The sequence below is a fragment of the Microtus oregoni genome, unplaced genomic scaffold (genome assembly GCF_018167655.1).
Source record: "Microtus oregoni isolate MIOR12 unplaced genomic scaffold, Mior012 000020F_ref0000438, whole genome shotgun sequence".
Classification (NCBI taxonomy): Eukaryota; Metazoa; Chordata; class Mammalia; order Rodentia; family Cricetidae; genus Microtus; species Microtus oregoni.
Window position 1 is genome coordinate 36,424,720 of NW_024543079.1, and position 19,906 is coordinate 36,444,625.

General features: G+C 38.7%; 1 protein-coding gene across 2 annotated transcripts in view; it reads right to left on the minus strand.

Annotated features, from left to right (window-relative positions):
- The window catches only part of Atrn (attractin), a 151,521-nt gene that overhangs the window by 121,532 nt on the left and 10,083 nt on the right, over positions 1-19,906 (minus strand). For both annotated transcript variants that reach the window (XM_041670850.1, XM_041670851.1), the window contains exons 2-3: positions 7,038-7,121; positions 4,696-4,809 (exon numbers count right to left, since the gene is read on the minus strand). In XM_041670850.1, the coding sequence (XP_041526784.1) occupies positions 4,696-4,809; positions 7,038-7,121 (198 nt within the window). The remainder of the gene's footprint in view (positions 1-4,695; positions 4,810-7,037; positions 7,122-19,906) is intronic.

The window sequence follows — 19,906 nt, forward strand, 5'->3', positions numbered from 1 at the left end:
CAAACACAGACCAAATTACAGCAATTTCAACAGAATTCATCTCTACAATTTTCAGTCTAAGTCTAGTCAGTCGTGGATCTGCTGAGAAGCAGCCCTGAGTCTGCTGGGCTTCCTCTAGTCTGTTGTTGCCACTACTGTTTGTTTGATCCTGCTGTACCTGTTGTTCTCACAGAGTCTGAATGGACTCTAGCTGGCCTCAAACTCACAGACCCCCCACACACCTTCCCTCCTGAGTGCTGGGATTACAAGCATGCACTACCAATGCCCAGTTTCTAAAACAATTTGAAACCAATGACTTTGGGTTTTTTGTTGTCGTTATAAAACTTTTTATGATACTCTCAAGCAAGACTCTACAATCACATAAATAACAAAATATGAACTGATAATTACCAAATATGTACTGTTGAAAGAGAAAGTATTTTATATGTTTATTTAGTAATATGTATCATATTACGTATGATACACTTACTATCATACATATTACTTACTATACACGTAAATAAATACTAGATACATAGTAATATGTATCACTTTTCTATTTATATTTTTATATAAACCATTTATAAAAGTTTTATGTCTCAGTAAGTATATTTTATAAATGGTTTATATAAAAATATAAATAGAAAAGTGAACTGAATCTATAATCCTTATACTATTACCTTTCAGATGCATGTTCTTTGCTCAACTGGTAACATACATTTTATGTCCCACTTTACAAACAATACACAAGAAGCATTTCTATCTCTGAAGGCTCTAAAAAGCTCTCCCTGGGATGTTAGTAAGAGCCCAGTAAATAATATTCAAAGTATTTGGTGGGTGCCAGTAAATTCACGTGAAGTAAAGAATTACTGAATCAGAAACTACCATTTTTAAGATATTTGGCCCATAAAACCATACCAACTTGTTTTCTAAAAGCTATATGTTAACTTGAAGGCTGGGAATGGTAGCACATGCCTTTAACTCCCGTACTCAGGAGGCAGCTACAGAGATCTCTGTGAGTTTGAGACTAGCATGGTCTACATAGTGAGTTCCAAGTAAATATGTATGATAACTTGAAATCTCAATACAGAATGAAAGTATCCACACCCATCTCACATTACCAACAGCAAGGAAGATGTTGGTATTGCTATTTTCATAAATAATATACTTCCAAGGTTAATTATTTTTCACGTTTACTTGCTCCTACCTTTTTTGCCCCAGTATCAATTCACTACAATCACTGCCACCAATCAATCAACACCAAATGCCATGTAATATGCTCCACATATACAACTCTACCCAATGAATAAACAATTTATCCCCTATTACCCTCTCCCTTTCACTCACTCAACCCTTAGTACCCTCACTTTTCTGAAGGTTACACCAGGTAAATTCCTATTTCAGGGCTATGACCATCTTAAAATCTCACTGACTGGCCTAGAAATTCTCTTTGTAAAAGAGATACTTTCTCATATTCACAGAAAAACAATGAATCTTACTATAGCACTATTTATATGACAACAGGTTAAAAGAATCACCTAACTGGCCATTCATAGGCGCTGATTAAATGAGTCAATACAAACCTAGGTCTGCAGGAATAACAAGAGGCTTGTGAAGACAATATACAGGTAGAGCAGGGAGGCACACAGCAGACAACGGGCCTAGTGTACCTGCATATTCATGTGAACTTAGGCGAATGCACATAAAAGTGACTGGAAGACTACATAAACAGGGAGTGAACATGAGAAGAGGATGGGGCTTTTCATTTAATTTGTGTGTGAACACGTGTGTATGCATGTTGTCTGTGCCTGTTGGGGGGATTACATCTGAGTATGCATGTAGAAGCCAGAAGTCACTATCAGGTATCTTCAATCACTCCCCACTTTTTTCTTTTAGAGACAGAGTTTTGCTTTGTGGTGCTGGCTGGCCTGAAACTCACAAGGCAAACCAGGATGGCAGGAATTCTCAAAGAGTCACCTGCCCTGCCTCTTGAGCGCTGGAATTACAGGCATGTGCCACCAGATGGCTCACCTCATTTTTTGAGGTAGGATCTTACTGAGCTCACTGATTGGCTAGACTGGCTGGTCAACCAGCCCCTGGAATTCTCTTGTTTCTGCCTCCTCAACACTGCAATCAACATGCTCACAAACCACACCTGGTTTTTATGAGAGCTAAATTCAGATCTTCATGTTCCTGTGATAAGCAATTTAACAACTGAGCCACTTCTCCAGTCCTCACTAAAATTTTAGTCTGAGATAAAACAGGAACGCTAAGATTCTGACAGTACACAAGGGCACACTTTCTACTGTGCATCAGTTAATAAACACTAAGTGCTTGGGCTGGAGAGAAGGCTCATTGGTTAGGAGCACTTGCAGAGCACCTGGGTTCCGTTCCCAGCATCTACTGCCTGTAACTCCAATTCTAGAGAATTTGCCCTCTTCTTGGCCTCTGCAGGAACAAAGCAATAATGTGGTGCACATACATGTATACATGCAAACAAAACATTTGTAAAATAAAAATCCAATTTTTTAAAAACTACTAAATATTTAACACACTTGAGGCATTGTTCTAGGTACCAGGAATACAACAATGAACAAGACAATGTCTTTGTCCTCATGGAATTCAGAGAAACAAGCCTATTACAGAGTACCATACAAGGGTGTATATACACACAATACCATTCAGAGGTAACTCAGTGCAAGCATCAACATAGGAAATGGACAGAAAGTGCTGCTTTGGAAAGAAAGGGGAGGACTGGAAAGAGGTGAAGTGACTTTTGATCAACATTTAGGTGAAACTATTAGCCATACTGGTGGTTTAAATAAGAAATGTCACCCACAGTGTCAGGCATTGAACACTTGGTCCCTGGTTTGGTGGCGCTGTTGGAAACAGTTAGGAGGTAAGGCCCATCAAGTAGGGCAGGCTTTGGCGTAAAAAGCCTCACGTATTCCAGCTAGCACTCTGCTCTGTGCTTATGATAAAGCCCGTAAGCTCCAGCTGCCATACTTGCTGCTTACTGCCATGCCTCCCTGCCAGGAAGGACTTTTCCTCTGGAGCCATAAGCCTGAATAAACTCTTTCTTCTGTAAATCACAGCAAGAGAAAGCAAACCAATACAATCTCTCATTGTGTTTTCACTGGTTTCATGAACAGAAGATGAATATCCTTTATTTAAAAGTGTTAGAGCAGACATGTTGCAAATTTCAGAGTTTTCATATTTGGGAGTATGTATATACACAGAATAAAATACCTTTGGGATATTTCTAAGTCTAAACAAAAAATTTATATATCGTATTCCTCATACACATAGTCTAAAAGTAATTTTATACAGTATCTTTAATAATTTTAAGAAATAAGGTTTCATAGTGCAACATCTTCCATTTGTGGCATCATGTAAACACACAAAAAGCTACGGATTTGGGGGCATTTCAGATTTTTGGATTGAGGATATTCTATTAGTAGTAAACTCTCTCGAAACAATGAAGGGCTGCGCATTTATAAGGTTGGGCAGTCAGCACTCTCAACCACTGAGCCATCTCTCCAGCTCCATTTTTTTATTTTTTTGAGACAGGGAGTCTCAAGTCTGAAGTTAGTCAATTCAGGAACTGCTTGTTCACCTCCTCCCTCCAAATGCTGAGGACACTGGCAGGTACTACCGGGTTCAGGAGTCTTCATGCTTTGCCAACTGAGCCCTCTCTCTAGCCCTGGAACCAGTTTTGAAAAATCACAGTACTAAAGGGATTTTCCTCATAAACCAGAAACTCAGCATAGCTGTCCCAAGCTAACACGGGATCTCGAATGCATCTGAAGCATAAGCCGACCTCACCAACTGTACTGTGTACATTTTCTAGTGCATCAGCCAGGCTTATCACTATGACCAAACACCTGAGAAAAACAGTCTAAGGGCCAACAGGCCTGGACGCACATGCCTACAATCCTAGCACTCAGGAGGTAGATTCAAGGTAATCACTGGCTGCATTGAGTTTAAGTACAGCTGAGGTTACATGAAATCCTGCCTCGAAAAATAAGCAATAACAAAACTTAAGAGAAACAGATTTATTTTGGTTTCAGGAATTTCAGCCCATCATCACACGGGAGGGTATAGCAGGTAAGTTCCTCAGCTCACAGCAGTCAGTAAGCATTTGGGAAGTTTTACTCATTTTCTCCCATTTCCCCTTTAATTCAGCCTGGCCCCAAGTCTATGATAAGCCAATCCATATTCAGGGTGGGTCCCTCTGGTGGTTTGAAGGAGATGTCACCCATAATAAGTTTCGGCATAATACATGGTCCCCACTTGGTGGCTATATGGGTGCGGCCTTCTTGGAGAAAGAGTGTCACTGGGGTTGAGCTTGAGGTTTCAAAGCCTCCCGCCATCCCCAATATGCCATTCTCTGCCTCTTACTTGCCATTCAAGATATGGGCTCTTAGCTGCTGCTCCAGCCATCTACCACCTGAAACGATTCCAGTACGGTGGTGCAAACCTGTATTTGTTGCACTTGCGAGGTGGAGACAAGAGGTTCAAGGTTAACCTCAGCGACATTGTAGCATACACAGAAAATGACCCAGTACATAAATAATAAGTGAAGAGACCATGCCAGGGACAGAACTAATACTTACTCCATGCAATAAATGTTATGGAATGATAAAAGTAAATCCAGTATGGAATCAATCCTGGAGACACATTTAAATTCAGAGATCAGATAATGGATAAGCTTACCTAAAGGCAGCAATCAGAGGTGCATAAATTGAATCCCCATCATAAACATATAAATGGTCCCAGCTACATTCTGTAGCAAAATGATTGAAACGAAGTCTCATTATTCTATTTGGCCTAGAAAATAATTAAGTAATTTATAATAATCATAACATTAGATACTAAGACAGACTTTTAAAGATTTTATAATAATATATAATATAAACATATAAATATAAACAGCATTCCTACATTTGTTGGAGATCTATTTAGTATTTGTTTAAGAGGACATTAAACAAAAGAGGCACTGGCTCAGAGTTCATGGGCCTAATAAGAATGCTTACAGTCTTGTTTTTAACATTCAACAACACAAGTCCTTTAATTTTTACATTTCTTTCCTTATTCATCTTACTTAAGATTTCATAACACATCACTTTATAACACACATTTTCTAAATTTACCGGTGTCTCTGCCTTTCCATGGCACGGTACCAAAAAGTCCTGTCTTAAGGGAACTGTTTACCAACTCTGACTTAGACTGACTCGAAAGAAAACTAAGATGTCTTGCAGAATGTCACAGTAATAGGCAGACTGGTTCCAGTCCTGGTCTCCCTCATCACTGCACACGGCGCTTTGACAATTTCAGCAACCGCATCAGTGACATTCTCCCTGCTCTCCACATCCCCACTCTCCACAATTGCTAACTTTCAATGATAACCTCAAACCTTACAGCCCCACCTTTGTATTTTACTATGCTCAGCATCTCAACAAAAATCCCTGAAATTTTCCAAAATAGATAAACTTATCAATTTTTCTCTCCAATATTTAACTTTCCCTCCTATCTGGAACTATCTCATTCATATGTAAGTTTGCTTACATATCATATTTAAAAACAAAAAAAAGATCTGTTCTGACCAGAAAGAGATTTGTGAAATCTAAAAACAACGCTACTTTTTAAAATTTCTTTAAATATAAGGAATCTTTTTCCTCAATAAAAATGTATTTAGGGGCAGGGACTTAGCTCAGGTGGTAAAAGCTTGCCTAGAATGCATTCAGCTCTGGGTTTGATCCCAATACCACATAAGAAACTGGGTGTGGTAGTACACACTTATAATCCCAGTATTCAGAAGTCAGAGACAGGAAGACTGTCACAGCGCAAAGTCAGCTGGTCTACACAGTGAGCATCATGCCAGGCAGTGCTCATCAGTGTGATCCCGTCTCATTAAAAATAAAATGACGCATTTCTGCTGATATGTAGTAGGTCATAATTGTTGCTTTTAAATGAACTAACAAACAATATTTCTTGGTTTGAGTATCTAAAATGGTAAAAAGTACAGAGACACAACAAATAAGCAATAATTATTTGGAATCTTTGAAGTTTTGTCCAGAGACTATAATGCTTTGACAAAGCTGCCTTAAATGACAGGTACAAAGAAAGAGAAAAGAACTGGACGGTGATGACGCACCCTTTAATCCCAGCACTCGGGAGGCAGAGACAGGCGGATCTCTGTGAGTTTGAGGCCAGCCTGGTTTACAGAGCGAGTTCCAGGACAGGCACCAAAGCTATAGAGAAACCTTGGGGGGGGGGGGGGCGGGGGGACAAGAGAGGAGACAGACAACTGGAAGGACAAGAGGGCCAGGGAATAGGCAACAGTAGTTATTCTGATGGTTGACTTACCATTTTGTCTGTAATAAAAATCAATACTCAGAAAAAAAATGACACATTAGCATTATTGTATAAAGATTTAAACAAACCATTAAAAAGATTTTAACTGATTTTTTAAGCTAATAGAATTAAAATACGTAAACTTCTGGTATATATAATTCATTGTAACATTAAGTCAAATTGGAACTTAAAAAACCTAAAAAAAGGGCCACTTAATAATAAAGCACTTGCTTAGTGAGGTCCTAGGTTCAGTCCCTGGCACCCAAAAAAGAAATTTTTTTATTTCTTATTTTATTACTTGCGTGTATGTGTGTATGTTCAGGTCATGTTCAGGAGGTCAGAGGACAACTTTCAGGAGCCAGCCTTCCACTGTGGGACCCAGGAATTAAACTCACATCACCAGACTTGCTCAGCAAGCACTTTACCCACTGAGCCATCTCTTTGGCCCCCAAAAAGTAAAATTTAAAAAGTAAAACCACTTGCCAAATGAAAGGCTATTAATGAAAGATATTTCAGCACCAAAGCATGGTGGTTCACACCTACAAATCTAGCACATGGGAGGCTGAGGCAGCAATATCAAAATTCAAGGTCAGCCTGAGTTACAGTCTCAAGAAACAAACAGTAACACATGCTTAAGTACTTTATGTTAGAATGAGCTCTATAATAAATAAATTAAAAGAAAGTCAGCCATTATTACTTACTGTCCTTCAATGAGCCATGTGCACTTGGTTTTATATTTATAATTCCCAGGTCCATCTGTTACAAATCCAGAAGATCCAGTTAGTCTGTAATTTAAATAAAAAATGTCAGTCAAAAATTCATACAGCATTATCTTTCTTGGTTATAAACACAAAATAAATAGATTTATACAATGTGCATATTACCACTAGAAGAATGACTGGAGAGTTATATTCAAACTGGATCAAATAAGTAACTGCCACACATATAAAAGGATATAAACATTCAAAGTCACAGAAGTAAACACTAACTGAATACCTAAATAATTCTAGCTATGAAAAGAAAGTTATCCTTCATACCATAAAAATGCCCACAAAAGCCAGGAGTGCTGGGCTCATGCCTGCAACCCACAAACTTAGAAGGCTGTGGCAAGAGGACCGCCAGCCTGAGCTACCTGGACAGTTCCAGGTCAGTCTCAGCTAGGGTGAGACTATGCCTCAAAAACAAATAAATAATTTAAAAGTCATAAATACTTTACAAAGTTTTTAAACTCTTAGATGAAAAGCTAAAACTACATAACCATAGGGCCAAGCAAAATACAGGTAAAAAACACAGAAGACAGCAGATTATGGTGGCGCACAACACTCAGAAGACCATCCAGACCCCCTGCTTCTGCCGTAACTGGCCACCTACCACCTTGCCATAGCAGCATGCATCAGAACCTCTATCTCCAACGTGATAGAGTTCCTGGATTTTCATACTTTTAGAACTTGCTCATGTTAGACATATCTGGAATCTCCTTAATGTTTAGACTCCACTAATTCTAATGCCTGGGTATCTTCTCGTGTTTTTATCATTTACATTTTCTTCTTTGTAAATTAATGAGAATTTTACACAAGGAGACCGGCACAGTGGTTGAGAACACTGGCTGCTCTTCCAGAGGACCTGAGTTTGATTCTCAGCACCCACATGGCAGCTCACAACCATCTGTAACTCCAGTTCCAGAGGAACTGACACCCTCCTCTGACTTCCACAGGCACCAGGCACACACATGGTGCATACATATACATGCAAGCAGAACATCCATATACAGAAAACAAAACAAAATTAAATTCTACTATATCCATTAACCAAAGCCCAATTTGATAGCTTCTTTCCCAGGTTAAGGTTAACTGCTCTTTTATAGAACAAATACCTTTTCATGTGTCTATTTTCTATAAAATATATATTCTGAGTTTGCTTTTCTCTGTTATGTGTCAAGTATCTTTAGCTACATAGAAAATAGTATGCAATAAATATGCCATGTTTCCTCATTTCCATCCAAGATCATTTTCTCCTCCTCTTGCACCAGCTGTCGGGCTCTTTAAAATGTGTCTTTCATTTGATGTGCCCCTTACTGTGGAAGTAAGCTGCTGACATTGCAGCTACCCTTCCTCAGACACTGAGGATATCAGCAGACCATCCACATGTAATGTAAATGTTTATTTACATTAACTTCTTGACGGATTTATCCTAAACCCAGCTTCTCTCCTTTGGGGGAATTTGTTTTTGAGGAAAGGCATTGTGTAGTCCAGATTGGCCTCAAATTCGCTAAGTGACAGAGAGTGGCCTTGAACTCTGGCTTCTACCTCCCTATTGCTGAGCTTAAAGGTCAGTGTCACCCTGCCTAATAGTCTCTCCATTTCTTACTCTTACCATCTTTTCCTTTGCCCCATTTTAACCACCCATTCTTCTGACCCTACTATTATTATTAACAGTACTACCAACAAGATTTAAATTCTAAGCTTCCTCCCCTGAACACTGTCTCTTATCTCCCATAGGCTAGTTCAGTGAGTCTTCCTCCCACAGAGACTACCAAGCTACTGAACCATCACTTCTAATCAACACCCACACATTCCCAGCCCACTCGTTAGGATCTTATGTATAGACCATGATAAAAACCAATCTCCCAATTCCCTCAGTGTTCCTTCCTTTCTCTTCTATTGCACTTGCATGATGCAGATAGCTATGTACTATGTCAACACTTACTACACCCCAAAAATGTTAGTCTAAACAACCGGTTCCCTTGTATTCCTTGCCAGTAAATTTTGTTGTTCTTGCTGTTGTTTGTTTTTTGAGATAAGGTTTCTCTGTGCAACCCTGGCTGTCCTGGAACTTGCTCTGTAGACCAGTCTGGCCTCGAACTCTAGGCTTACCAAATGCTGGAATCAAAGGTGTGCGCCACCACCACTTGGCTCCTTGCCAATAACCAGAAATACATACCCATTTAAGGTTAAGTTTTAATACACTTAGCACAAAAAAAATACCTAAAAAGTATTGGCTGAGCTAAAACATGAAATTCAAAACTGCGCACCCCAAAACACGTAAGCAATCTCATAATTATCAGTGACTTGAATGTTCTGTAACCTTCTTCTGTCAACCCCAACACTTGGCTTCTACCTAAAAACTCGGAATTAAACAGACCCACTCTACCCAGCACAAAGAGGAAAAGAAAACAAAGGGCACACCCTGTCCTAAGTCCAACATGAAAATTCTATATATAACCATTAGCCACAAGTGACAAGCACCTATCTACATGTACAGGAGGGCAGAGAAATTTAGCCACTATGCTAACAGATGCCCCCAAATCCAGGATTCTCTTTCCCAGAAAAGCTGACAATGGCTATAAAAGGTAATCTTTGCTGTAGCGTGTGATCTAATGCTAAGATATGAGACAAGTCAGGTGGACAACACCTAGGAAGTATTTTCTCATTCTTAAGAAACACAGGAAGATATGCTAACTAAATTCCCTGTTCAAGGAAGGACTTGCTGCCAGCTATAGCCGTGCACATCAGTATGTCTTTCAGGGACTGCACTACCACAGGTCACGCATTTACCAGGACAGCCCAAATTTTTGAAGGTTTAAAGGTCCAAGCACTTCAATCTAACATGAGACACCTCTGATAGGCAATCTTTGTTCAAGGTGGTCCCTGGCCAGTGAGCCCCTAGTACCCACCTATCTTTGCAGCCCCTCGCAAGCACTGGCTACAGGTGTGCACCATCACACCCAGCTTGTCTGTTAGTTCTGGGTCCAAACTCAGGCAGTTGTGGTTACGCAACAGGTACTTTACTGATTGAGCCATCTCCTGAGCCACCTCCTCAGATCTAGTTTTTGGGAAGCATTTGCTAAGTCAAAGTTTGGGGCCCAGGTTTGTTGTAACAGCATGAGAGGAAGGTGTAATAAGAAACCAGCAGGATTGGGTAAAGGAGGCAGTTGAGCTTTGGCAGCAGGGAAGCTCCTGCGTAAGGATTGCCTGTCAGAGGTCTCCCGTGTTGGAACACTAGAGCCAATCCCAGAACTTGAAGGGCAGAGAATCTGCAGTTCAGAAGTCTAAGTCAGCAAACGGCATGCTCAATTTCAGAAGAAAAATTAAATTCTCCTTTCACAGGTGAAAGCAGAGCTGCCATATTCTCACCACTGATTCTGACTTTCTCAAAACGTCTCACCAACATGTTCAGGAATGATTAACCAACTACCCACGTCCAAGTCTCTACCTCTGGGGCCTGTCTCAAGGTCAGGTGGTTGGTCTGTCTCTCTGTCTCTCACTTTTAAATGGCTTTAGAGAAGGAGTTTGGGGAATGCTCTTTCTGTTTCTGTCTTTTTTTAATAGTTTCAGAACACTGACTGCAAATCTTCTCTGAATGTCTGGTAGAATTCTGCTGGGAATCCATCTGGTCCTGAACTTTATTTTTTTATCTGATAGACTTTTTAATTACAATTTCAATCTCCTCATTTGCTGAGGTTGTTGACTAATTCTTGGTTTAATTTTGGTAGATTGGCTGCGTCTAGAAATTCATTCACTTCTTTGAGGTTTTCCAACTTTAATGGACTAGAGATTTTTAAAGTATTACATTACAAAATTCTGAAGTTTTGGTGTCTGATGTAATGTTTCCCTGCTCATTTCAGATTATGTTACTTGGATACTCTGTTATTTTGGTTAGTTGGGCCAAGGGTCTGTTGATTTTACTTCTCAAAAGATCAAATTCAGAATCACTGACTCTTTGCTTTTTTCTTTGTTTCTATTTCATTAATATCTGTTCTCATTATTATTTCTTGCCATCAACCAGGTTTAGTTATGGTTTGTTCTTGTTTTTTCAAAATTTTTAGTTGTCATATTAAGCCATTTATTTATGCTATTTCTAATTTTTTTTAAATGTAGGCACTTAGAACTACAAATTTCATTCTTGAGTAGAATGTGTATTCTTTGGAGTTTTTGTGGAATATTTTGTAGATATCTGTTAAGTATATTTGATGTGTGATATCAATTAACTCTTATGTTTATTTTTTATTCAGATGGTATTAGAGATATTAGATGATATTAGAGATAGTGGAATAGTAAAACTACTACTATGGGATTGATGTTAATCTGTATATTTAAACCTAGTGGTATAATTTTTATAAAATTGAGTGCACTAGAGTTTGGTGCCTACACATTTAAAATTTAAAAATTCCAAAGTCTCTAAAATGTTCATAGTCTCTCTAAAATATCCAAAATCTCTCTGACTCCAAAATCTCTTTTAAATTTCTTAACTGTAGACTCCTGCAAAATAGAAAATAAGTTACATACTTTCTTATTCCAAGAGGAAAAAATCAGGGCGCAGTGACAACCAGCCAAAGCAAACCAAAGTCCACTAGTGTAAATAAAGTTCAGGTCAGACTTCCGAGAATCATGGTCTTCGGGCTCCAAAGGGCTTGTCTTCTAGTCTCAGGCAGGCTCCATCTCATACCCACTGTTGTCCCTGATGGTCAGTTGATCCACAGTACTGGCTTCTCTAAAATGCTGGAGGTATCTGCAACCTGGCTGCACCTTCACCAATACCTCTCATAGGCTCTCTTCAGGACTGACCCCACCGCATGGTGTACCAAAGCCTTAACTTCTCTCCATGACCCATTCAATCCCAGGGCTTCAACATCAACAGATACTACACATTCACCAATGGCCTCTCACTGTGCCAAGTAAGCATCAGCTTCTTTCCATGACCTTAATGCCTTCAAAACCAGCACCACCTGGGAGACTCTTACACAAACACCAAGTTTGGCTGTCTGCACGAGGTACAGCCATGCTGTACTACAAGACTACTGTACCAGAAGACAACAGCCTTAGGGTAACGTGGTCTATATCAGAGAGCTTGTTGAGAGAGAGAGAGAGAGAGAGGGGGGGGGGGGGGGGGGGAGGGAGGGGGGGAGGGATGGATAGAGAGAGCCCCCTCCCATGTGGGAGAACTCTGTAGTCCAGGGTGACTACAAAAGGGAGCAAGGGGAAGACAGAGAGGAGATAAATGAACTGAACTGAATTGAATTACTCACACTGGCAACAGTTAGAAATGAAAATGAAATTTTAGGCTCAATGGGTTAAGGCATTTGTTGACAAGTTCGAAAACCTGAGTTCAATCCTCAGGACCCACATGGTGAAAGGAGAGATGAATTCCAAAAACTCTGACTTCCACACACCCACCCAATACACATACATATAAATATGACTTTTAAATTTAATAAGAAAACAAGAATTTAAAAGACATGATTTACAACCATACCAAAAAAATGTGAAATACTTTGAGATATATAACACGTCAGCACAGAAACTCTAAAATCTTATTAGACAAATTAAAACCGAAATTTTTTTTTAAATCGGGGATGGAAATGTGGCTTAATCCTAGAGGGCCTGTCTAGTCTGCACAGGACCTGGGTTCTATCCTCAGCACAAAAGGGAAGGGGTGTGCTCATGGTTTGAAAGAGCTGGCATTATATAGGATCCCAATTCTCTTCAAACTGAACTACAGGTTAGGTGTACTGCCCTAACCACATTCTCAATATTCCTGACCACAAATGGCCAAGTTGTTTCTAAAATCTATATGGAAACACCATGAGACAATAAAAAACAAAACATGATTGAAGAAGAAGAATAAAGTGGTAGCTGGAGAGATGGCTCAGCATTAAGAATACTTGCTTCACAATCATAAGGACCAAAGAAGCCAGGCATGCTCACAAAGCTGCAACCTCAGCTCCAAAGGGGGCAGAGAGTCCTGCTTCAAAGGTACAGGCAAAGAGTGATAGAAGAAATACACCATGCCTTCTTCTGGCCTCCACCCATGTACATAAGCACTCATACTCACACACAAACATGTACACACTCACACATACAAATCCATATATCCTTCCACACATACATACATACTTACAAAAAGGTATAGCAGTAAATGTCTACAGGCTACATGGAACAATCCAGTCCCAGAAATAAATAAGTAATGGCTGGTTAGATGGCTCATCATGTAAAGACACTTCCCTCCAAGCCTGACAATCCCCAGGACCCAAATGGTGGAAGCAGAAAAGGCAACTCTGGAAAGCTATCCTCTGACTCCAAACATACACAGCACATGCACACACATTCACACACATACAAATGAATGGCTGAACTGCACAGCAGCACCAGTCTACAATTCGACAGAGTGGAAAGACTGAGCTAGGAAGACTCTGTAGGTTCAAGAACTGGAAAATTATCCTAGACAGCACAAGAATTCATCTAAAAATAATCAAAATTAAATAATAAAATTCAAATCCTGTATGCTACACTTATCAATTAGATTATTGTAAAGACAACAAAACTACATACCTAGGGATAAACCAACAAATGTCATACAATTTTGAAATATATATCTATTTCAATATATATGTATACATATTGAAATACATGAGCTCTAAATAAATGAATACATAAAATATCCTTCTAAAAGGCTTTTTAAACATCTTTTATAAAGAAGACAGGGGATAAAAAGATGGTTCGATGGTTAAGAGTGCATGAAAGTCCAAGCACTCATATAGAATGGCTCACAACTGTCTCTAACTCCAGATCCATTAATTGCCTCTGGTCTCCATGGGCACCTGCATATATATGCAAATAACCACACACATATAATTAAAAATAATAAAACTTGTCAGGGGGTGGTGGTGCATGCCTTTAATCCCAGCACTCAAGAGGCAGAGACTGGAGGATCTATCCAGGGATACACACAGAAACCCTGTCTTAATAATAACAATAATAATTAAAGCTTAAAGACAACAAATTTCCCTGGGCTAATCTCAGTATCAGTTATTGAAATTAGGAGACAAGATGGCTAAGAAGAAGCAAGACAAATTTAAAGTGTTCTATGACAGGGTCTATTTCAAAACTTTGAGGAGAAAAGCACACTAATATACAAATAGAACTGAGAAAAATGCTTACCTTTTATAAGAGTCTTTATTATGACTAGGTAAGGGCATCAAAACAATCAACTCACTACATTACAAGTAGACATTCAGAATATGAAAAAGCAAAGATCTCTGCAAGGTTGATACAAAAAGAGAACTCCAAAATATGAAACAAAAAGCATAAGCCATATAGGAAACTGAGCTGAAAATTGAACACAGTTAAAGGTTGAACTTTCCGTCTGTGCATTGAGCTGTTACAGACCATTTTCTTAATGTGCATGACGTGGTAGGTTCAATTCCTAGCATCACAAAAAAGCAAAAGATGCCATAAAATGTAAGACAAACTAGGAAAATCTGTGCTGGATATGATCTCAAAATTATATAAATTTATAATTATCTTTTAAAAGCATATTTAAGAAATTATGGGGAGATCTGAAAACACACTACAATGAGGCCAGTAATTAAGATAGTGTGATGACATGAAAGAAATAAAAATGGATGAAATATAACTGATAAACTAAAACTAAACCTATTTATCTACAGTAAATTGTTTTGATAAAAACTGCAACATCATTCAATGATAGGGAAACAATCTCATCAACAAATGAGCCCAAACTGTCTACTCACAAAGAAAGAAAATAAAGTTGGACCTCATATTATATACAAAAATTAAGTCAAAATGGATCAAGGCCTTAAATCAAAGAGTAAATTCCAGAAAACTCTTGAAAAGGATTATAATATGTGTCAATCTTCATAATCCTGAATTGAAAAATGGAGTAAAAAGAAATGACTTCTAGTGGACATAGGACTTCTTTTGCACACAATGAAACGTTCTAGTATTAAATAAGGACAGCTGCGTGACCTATGCGTACACTCAACATCATAGACTTAAACACTTTCAAATAATGAAGTATATGGTATGTGACACTCAAATCAATGAGGCAGAACTGATGATCAGATTATATCAGGAAATCAAATCAGATTATGGGGCTGAAGAGACGGCTCAGCAGTTAAGAGAGCTTACAGCTATGTCAGAGGACATGGGTTTAGTTCCCAGAACCCACAGGTGGCTCTATCTATAACTCCAGCTCCTCGGAAATCCAAATCCTCTTCTGAACTCTACAGGCTCTTGCAAGAATGTGGTACACACACATACATACACATAAAATCAAATGAGTATTTTAATGAAGAACCATTATTTTAAAACAGATTACATAAAGGAGTTTAGATGTGATCAATAATTTAAGAAAAAATTCAAGATTTTCAGTCCTAAACAATATATTTAAAAAGTAATATAACAAACTCTCCTCAGAAACTATAATGTACCAGAAATTATATCTTTGCAAGTATATAAATATATTTTTAGAAAAATGATAAGTGTCAACTACACATCAATCTAAAATTAAGCAAGGAAATAAGTTAAAAATTATTTGAAAGGAGTTTTAAAGGTTTGATAATCACTTCCCAGCCCCTCAAAAATAACACAGTTGCAAATTACACACAGGAGCATGAAGCTATGTTAAGAAGGTTAATCAGGAGGCTGGAGAGATAGCTCAGTGGTTAAGAACACTGGTTGCTCTTACAGAGGACCTACGTTTGATTCCCAGCACACATAAGGCAGCTCAGAACTGTCTCTAACTCCAGTTCCAGGGGATCCGATGCCCTCTTTTGGTCTCCACTGACACCAGTTACACACATAGTGCACAGACACACATGCAGACAAAACACCCATACATATAAAATAATTATTTTAAAGGTTGAAAGAATATCTTTAATCCTAGCACCCTGGAGTCAGCAGTAAGTAGAATTTCTGTGAGTTTGAGGCTAGCTAGCCTGGTCTATATATATCAAATACAGGCTAACCAGGACTATACAATGAGACCCTGTCTCAAAAACAAATAAATAATAAAATAAAAATAAAAATATGATCTTGTTTTTAGAAACAAGGTATTGTATATTAATGTAATAAGTACATATTTTTATTACATGCATATACACACAGAAAAGTGGAAACATACAAGTGAAATAAGCATAGTGTGACATACTAGCTACCTCAGGAAGATGGTAAGAATAGTTATGGAAGGATAATACCAGGTCTTTGATATCTGCAATATTTACTACTTAGAATAATACTATGAAAGAAATTCAGCAATACCTGGAAGTTCACAGATGTTCATTTTGTTAATCTTTTCATCTCTTCTATAGATTTGAAATACAGGATTGAGGATGTGGCTTTTGGTTGAGTGCTTACCTAGCATGCCTTGCACCAAATAAAAAGCCAGGCATGATGGCTCTCTTAGTTACTTTTCTATTGCTGTGGTTTAAAACACCATGACTATGGCAACTTATGGAAGAAAGGACTGATTTGGGGCTTATGGTTCCAGAGGGATAACAGTCCATGAAGCAGAGCAGAGGCCACAGACAACAGGCAGTTGGAGCAGAGAGTTCACATCTCCATTCAAAATCAGGAAGTAGAGAAAGCTAACCTGAAATGGTATGAGTCCTTTGAAACCTCAGAGTCAGCTCCCAGTGATGTGACTTCCTCTAGCAAGAACATACCTCCTAATACTCGCAAATAGTCATCAATAACCAAGATTTATGAGGGACATCTTGTTCAAAACACCACGGTGACACATCCCTATAATCCCAGCACTCAGAAGGTAGAGAAGCAAGAAGGTCAGAATTCAAAATCCTTGGCTAGAGCCGGGCAGTGGTGGTGCACGCCTTTAATCCCAGCACTCGGGAGGCAGAGGCAGGCGGATCTCTGTGAGTTCGAGGCCAGCCTGGTCTACAAGAGCTAGTTCCAGGACAGGAACCAAAAGCTACTGAGAAACCCTGTCTCGAAAATCAAAAAAAAAAAAAAAAAAAAAATCCTTGGCTACATAAGACCCTGTCTCAAAACAAAACAAAACTCTAAGAACTGGCCCAGCGTCAAACATCTGATTACTTTTAAGCAACCAAATACTTATTGCCAATGTTGGTCAGTGTTTCTCAACCAGAGGTCCAAATGCCAATCCAACTAAAGGGCTGTAACGACATTTGTTAAAGAGAAGTATGATGACATTCAAGCACAAGCTATAGAAGACTATTATAAATCAATCTAATTCGAGAAATTTGCCCCATAATCAACTTTGCTAAGCTTTCTGACCACAATCTTTCATAACTTTGTAAAACATCTCTAGTATTAAACAAAACAAAAAAAAGATAAAAAATAAGAACTCCACAAAGTTGTCCTCTGACCTCATGGCATGTGCACATCCATATACATACATCATACACACAATAATAAATGGAATAAAGTAATTTTTAAACAAGAGAAAAATCAAGTGACAATTACAGTTGGCTTGGTCTTTTCATTTATAGGGAAAAGGGAGAAAAAAACTAAATAGGAAATATGCCATTCTGCAGAAAAATGCTTATAAATACTTGGAAACTATCATGTAAGTTAAAGCAAAAAAAAAATTCTATGAGGTAATTTTTAAAGCCACTAGAACTGAAAAATTTTTAACAGGAGAAACAGAGTCAAATTCATTTGTTTTTCAAGACATGTCTAAACTCAATATTTTTAGACTACTATTACATTATTTTAAATATAGTATAAATATTAATATATGTTCAATCTCAAAAAAATACTTGTGGCACTGGGGATCAAACCCAGGGAGGGCACATGCTATGAGAAAAACATGGCCACTGAGCTTCAGTCCCAGCTCCAGCCCCTTTCCACCTCAAGCTTGAGAGAGAAAATCTCGTGTACAACTCACATATGCACACACACACTCATGATCCTCTTGGAGACATTTAGACCTGCCTTGAACTCTTCTGTAGACAGGAAGCCCTTGAACTTGTAACATTTCTACCTTAGGCCCCAAGTAGCTGGGATTATAGATTGGTTTATGCCACCAGGTCAAATTTGATCTTAAATTAAATGTTCATTTTAAATTATCTATGTCTTGTTTTTCTTTACATAATTAAAAGCACATTAAACATGAAAAACATATTTTAAAGCTAAAAATCAATTTTCTTTTATACTATTACAAACTTTAAAATGTACATTGTAGACTCAGGATGTACTTCAGTGACAGAGTACTTGTCTAAGCATGTATAAGGCCCTAGGTTAAATTTTCAGTACTCCTCCTCACCAAAAAACAAGCCCAGGGGCTGGAGAAATGGCTCAGAGGTTAAGAGCATTGCCTGCTCTTCCAAAGGTCCTGAGTTCAATTCCCAGCAACCACATGGTGGCTCACAACCATCTGTAAAGGGGTCTGGTGCCCTCTTCTGGCCTGCAGGCGTACACACAGACAGAATATTGTATACATAATAAAATAAATAAATATTAAAAAAAAAGTTTAGTTCCCAGAATTAAGAAGTGTGGCCTTGTTGGAGGAGCTATGGCACTGAGGGTAGGCTGTGAGGTTTTAAAAGCCCATGTCAGTCCCAGTCTTTCTCTCTGCCTCCCCGTTGTGAATCGGATGCCAGCCCTCAGATAATGTTCCAGTGCTATGCCTACCTGCATGCTGCCATCATCACACTTCCTGCCACGATGGTCATGGACTCACCCCCTCAAACTATAAGCAAGCCCCCAATTAGATGTTTCCTTTTATAAGCTTTATTTTACCTTAATTATGGTGTCTCTTCACAGGAATAGAAAAGTAACTAAGACAGGAACATTTTCTCTTATATTTTTGGTTGTGAGCCTAGCCTTTCACAGCTACGTCATCTCTCCAGCCTTAGGAGCATTTTCTCAATTAAGGTTTTCTCTTCCCAGATAACTCTAGTTTGTGTCAAAGTGACACAAACTAGTCAGCACAATTATGATCCTTATTAACAAATTACCTTTACAAGATTTATGGTGCATGTCTGTTATTATAGTACTACAGGCTGGTCTAGGCTACACTCATAGTTCAAGAGCAAGCCTGAGCTACAGAGTAAGGCCATTTCAGTTGGGGGAAGGATGTGGTGACGTGGTAGGCAGGTATGTGGTGATGGTGGGGGGGCTGCGGCACACCTTTAATCCCAGCACTCAGAAGGCAGAGGCGGGAGATTTCTGTGAATCCAAATAGAGCCTGGTCTACATATCAAGGTCAACCAGAACTATATAGTAAGATCCTGTCTCAAAATAATAAAAACACAAAACACGATTACAAAACAGGGGCTGGAGGGATGACACTACAAGAAGGCTCTTGCTAACAGTTCGAACCCAACACCCACGTAAGATAGCTCAAAACTAGATGCAACTTCAGCTTTAAGGGATCCAACCTCTTCTGACTTCCTTGGGCACCCATGCAGATGTGCACATACTCTTAAACACACAGAAGTAATAATAATAAAATAATAATAATAATTATAATAAATTATTAATTATTATTATTATTAAAGCTCAAGGATAATTTTATTTCAGTTTAAAAGAAAAACCACTCAGAGTATAAATCTCAGCAACTTCCCAGGGGAGGACAATGGAGGGAGGAGAAGAAAAGCCGGGCAGAAAAGCCAAGATGGGTGTTGGGGAGTGGGGGATGACAAGATACACAATGGAAGGGAGAGAGGGAGGGAGGAAGGCTTTAAAGGAAAAGTAAGGAAGCCCAAAATGTGGGCAAGCCCAAAGTGTTAGGGAGAGCATGCCTAGAAAAGATGATAATTTAGAAAAGCTGCGGCTGGGTAGACTACTGC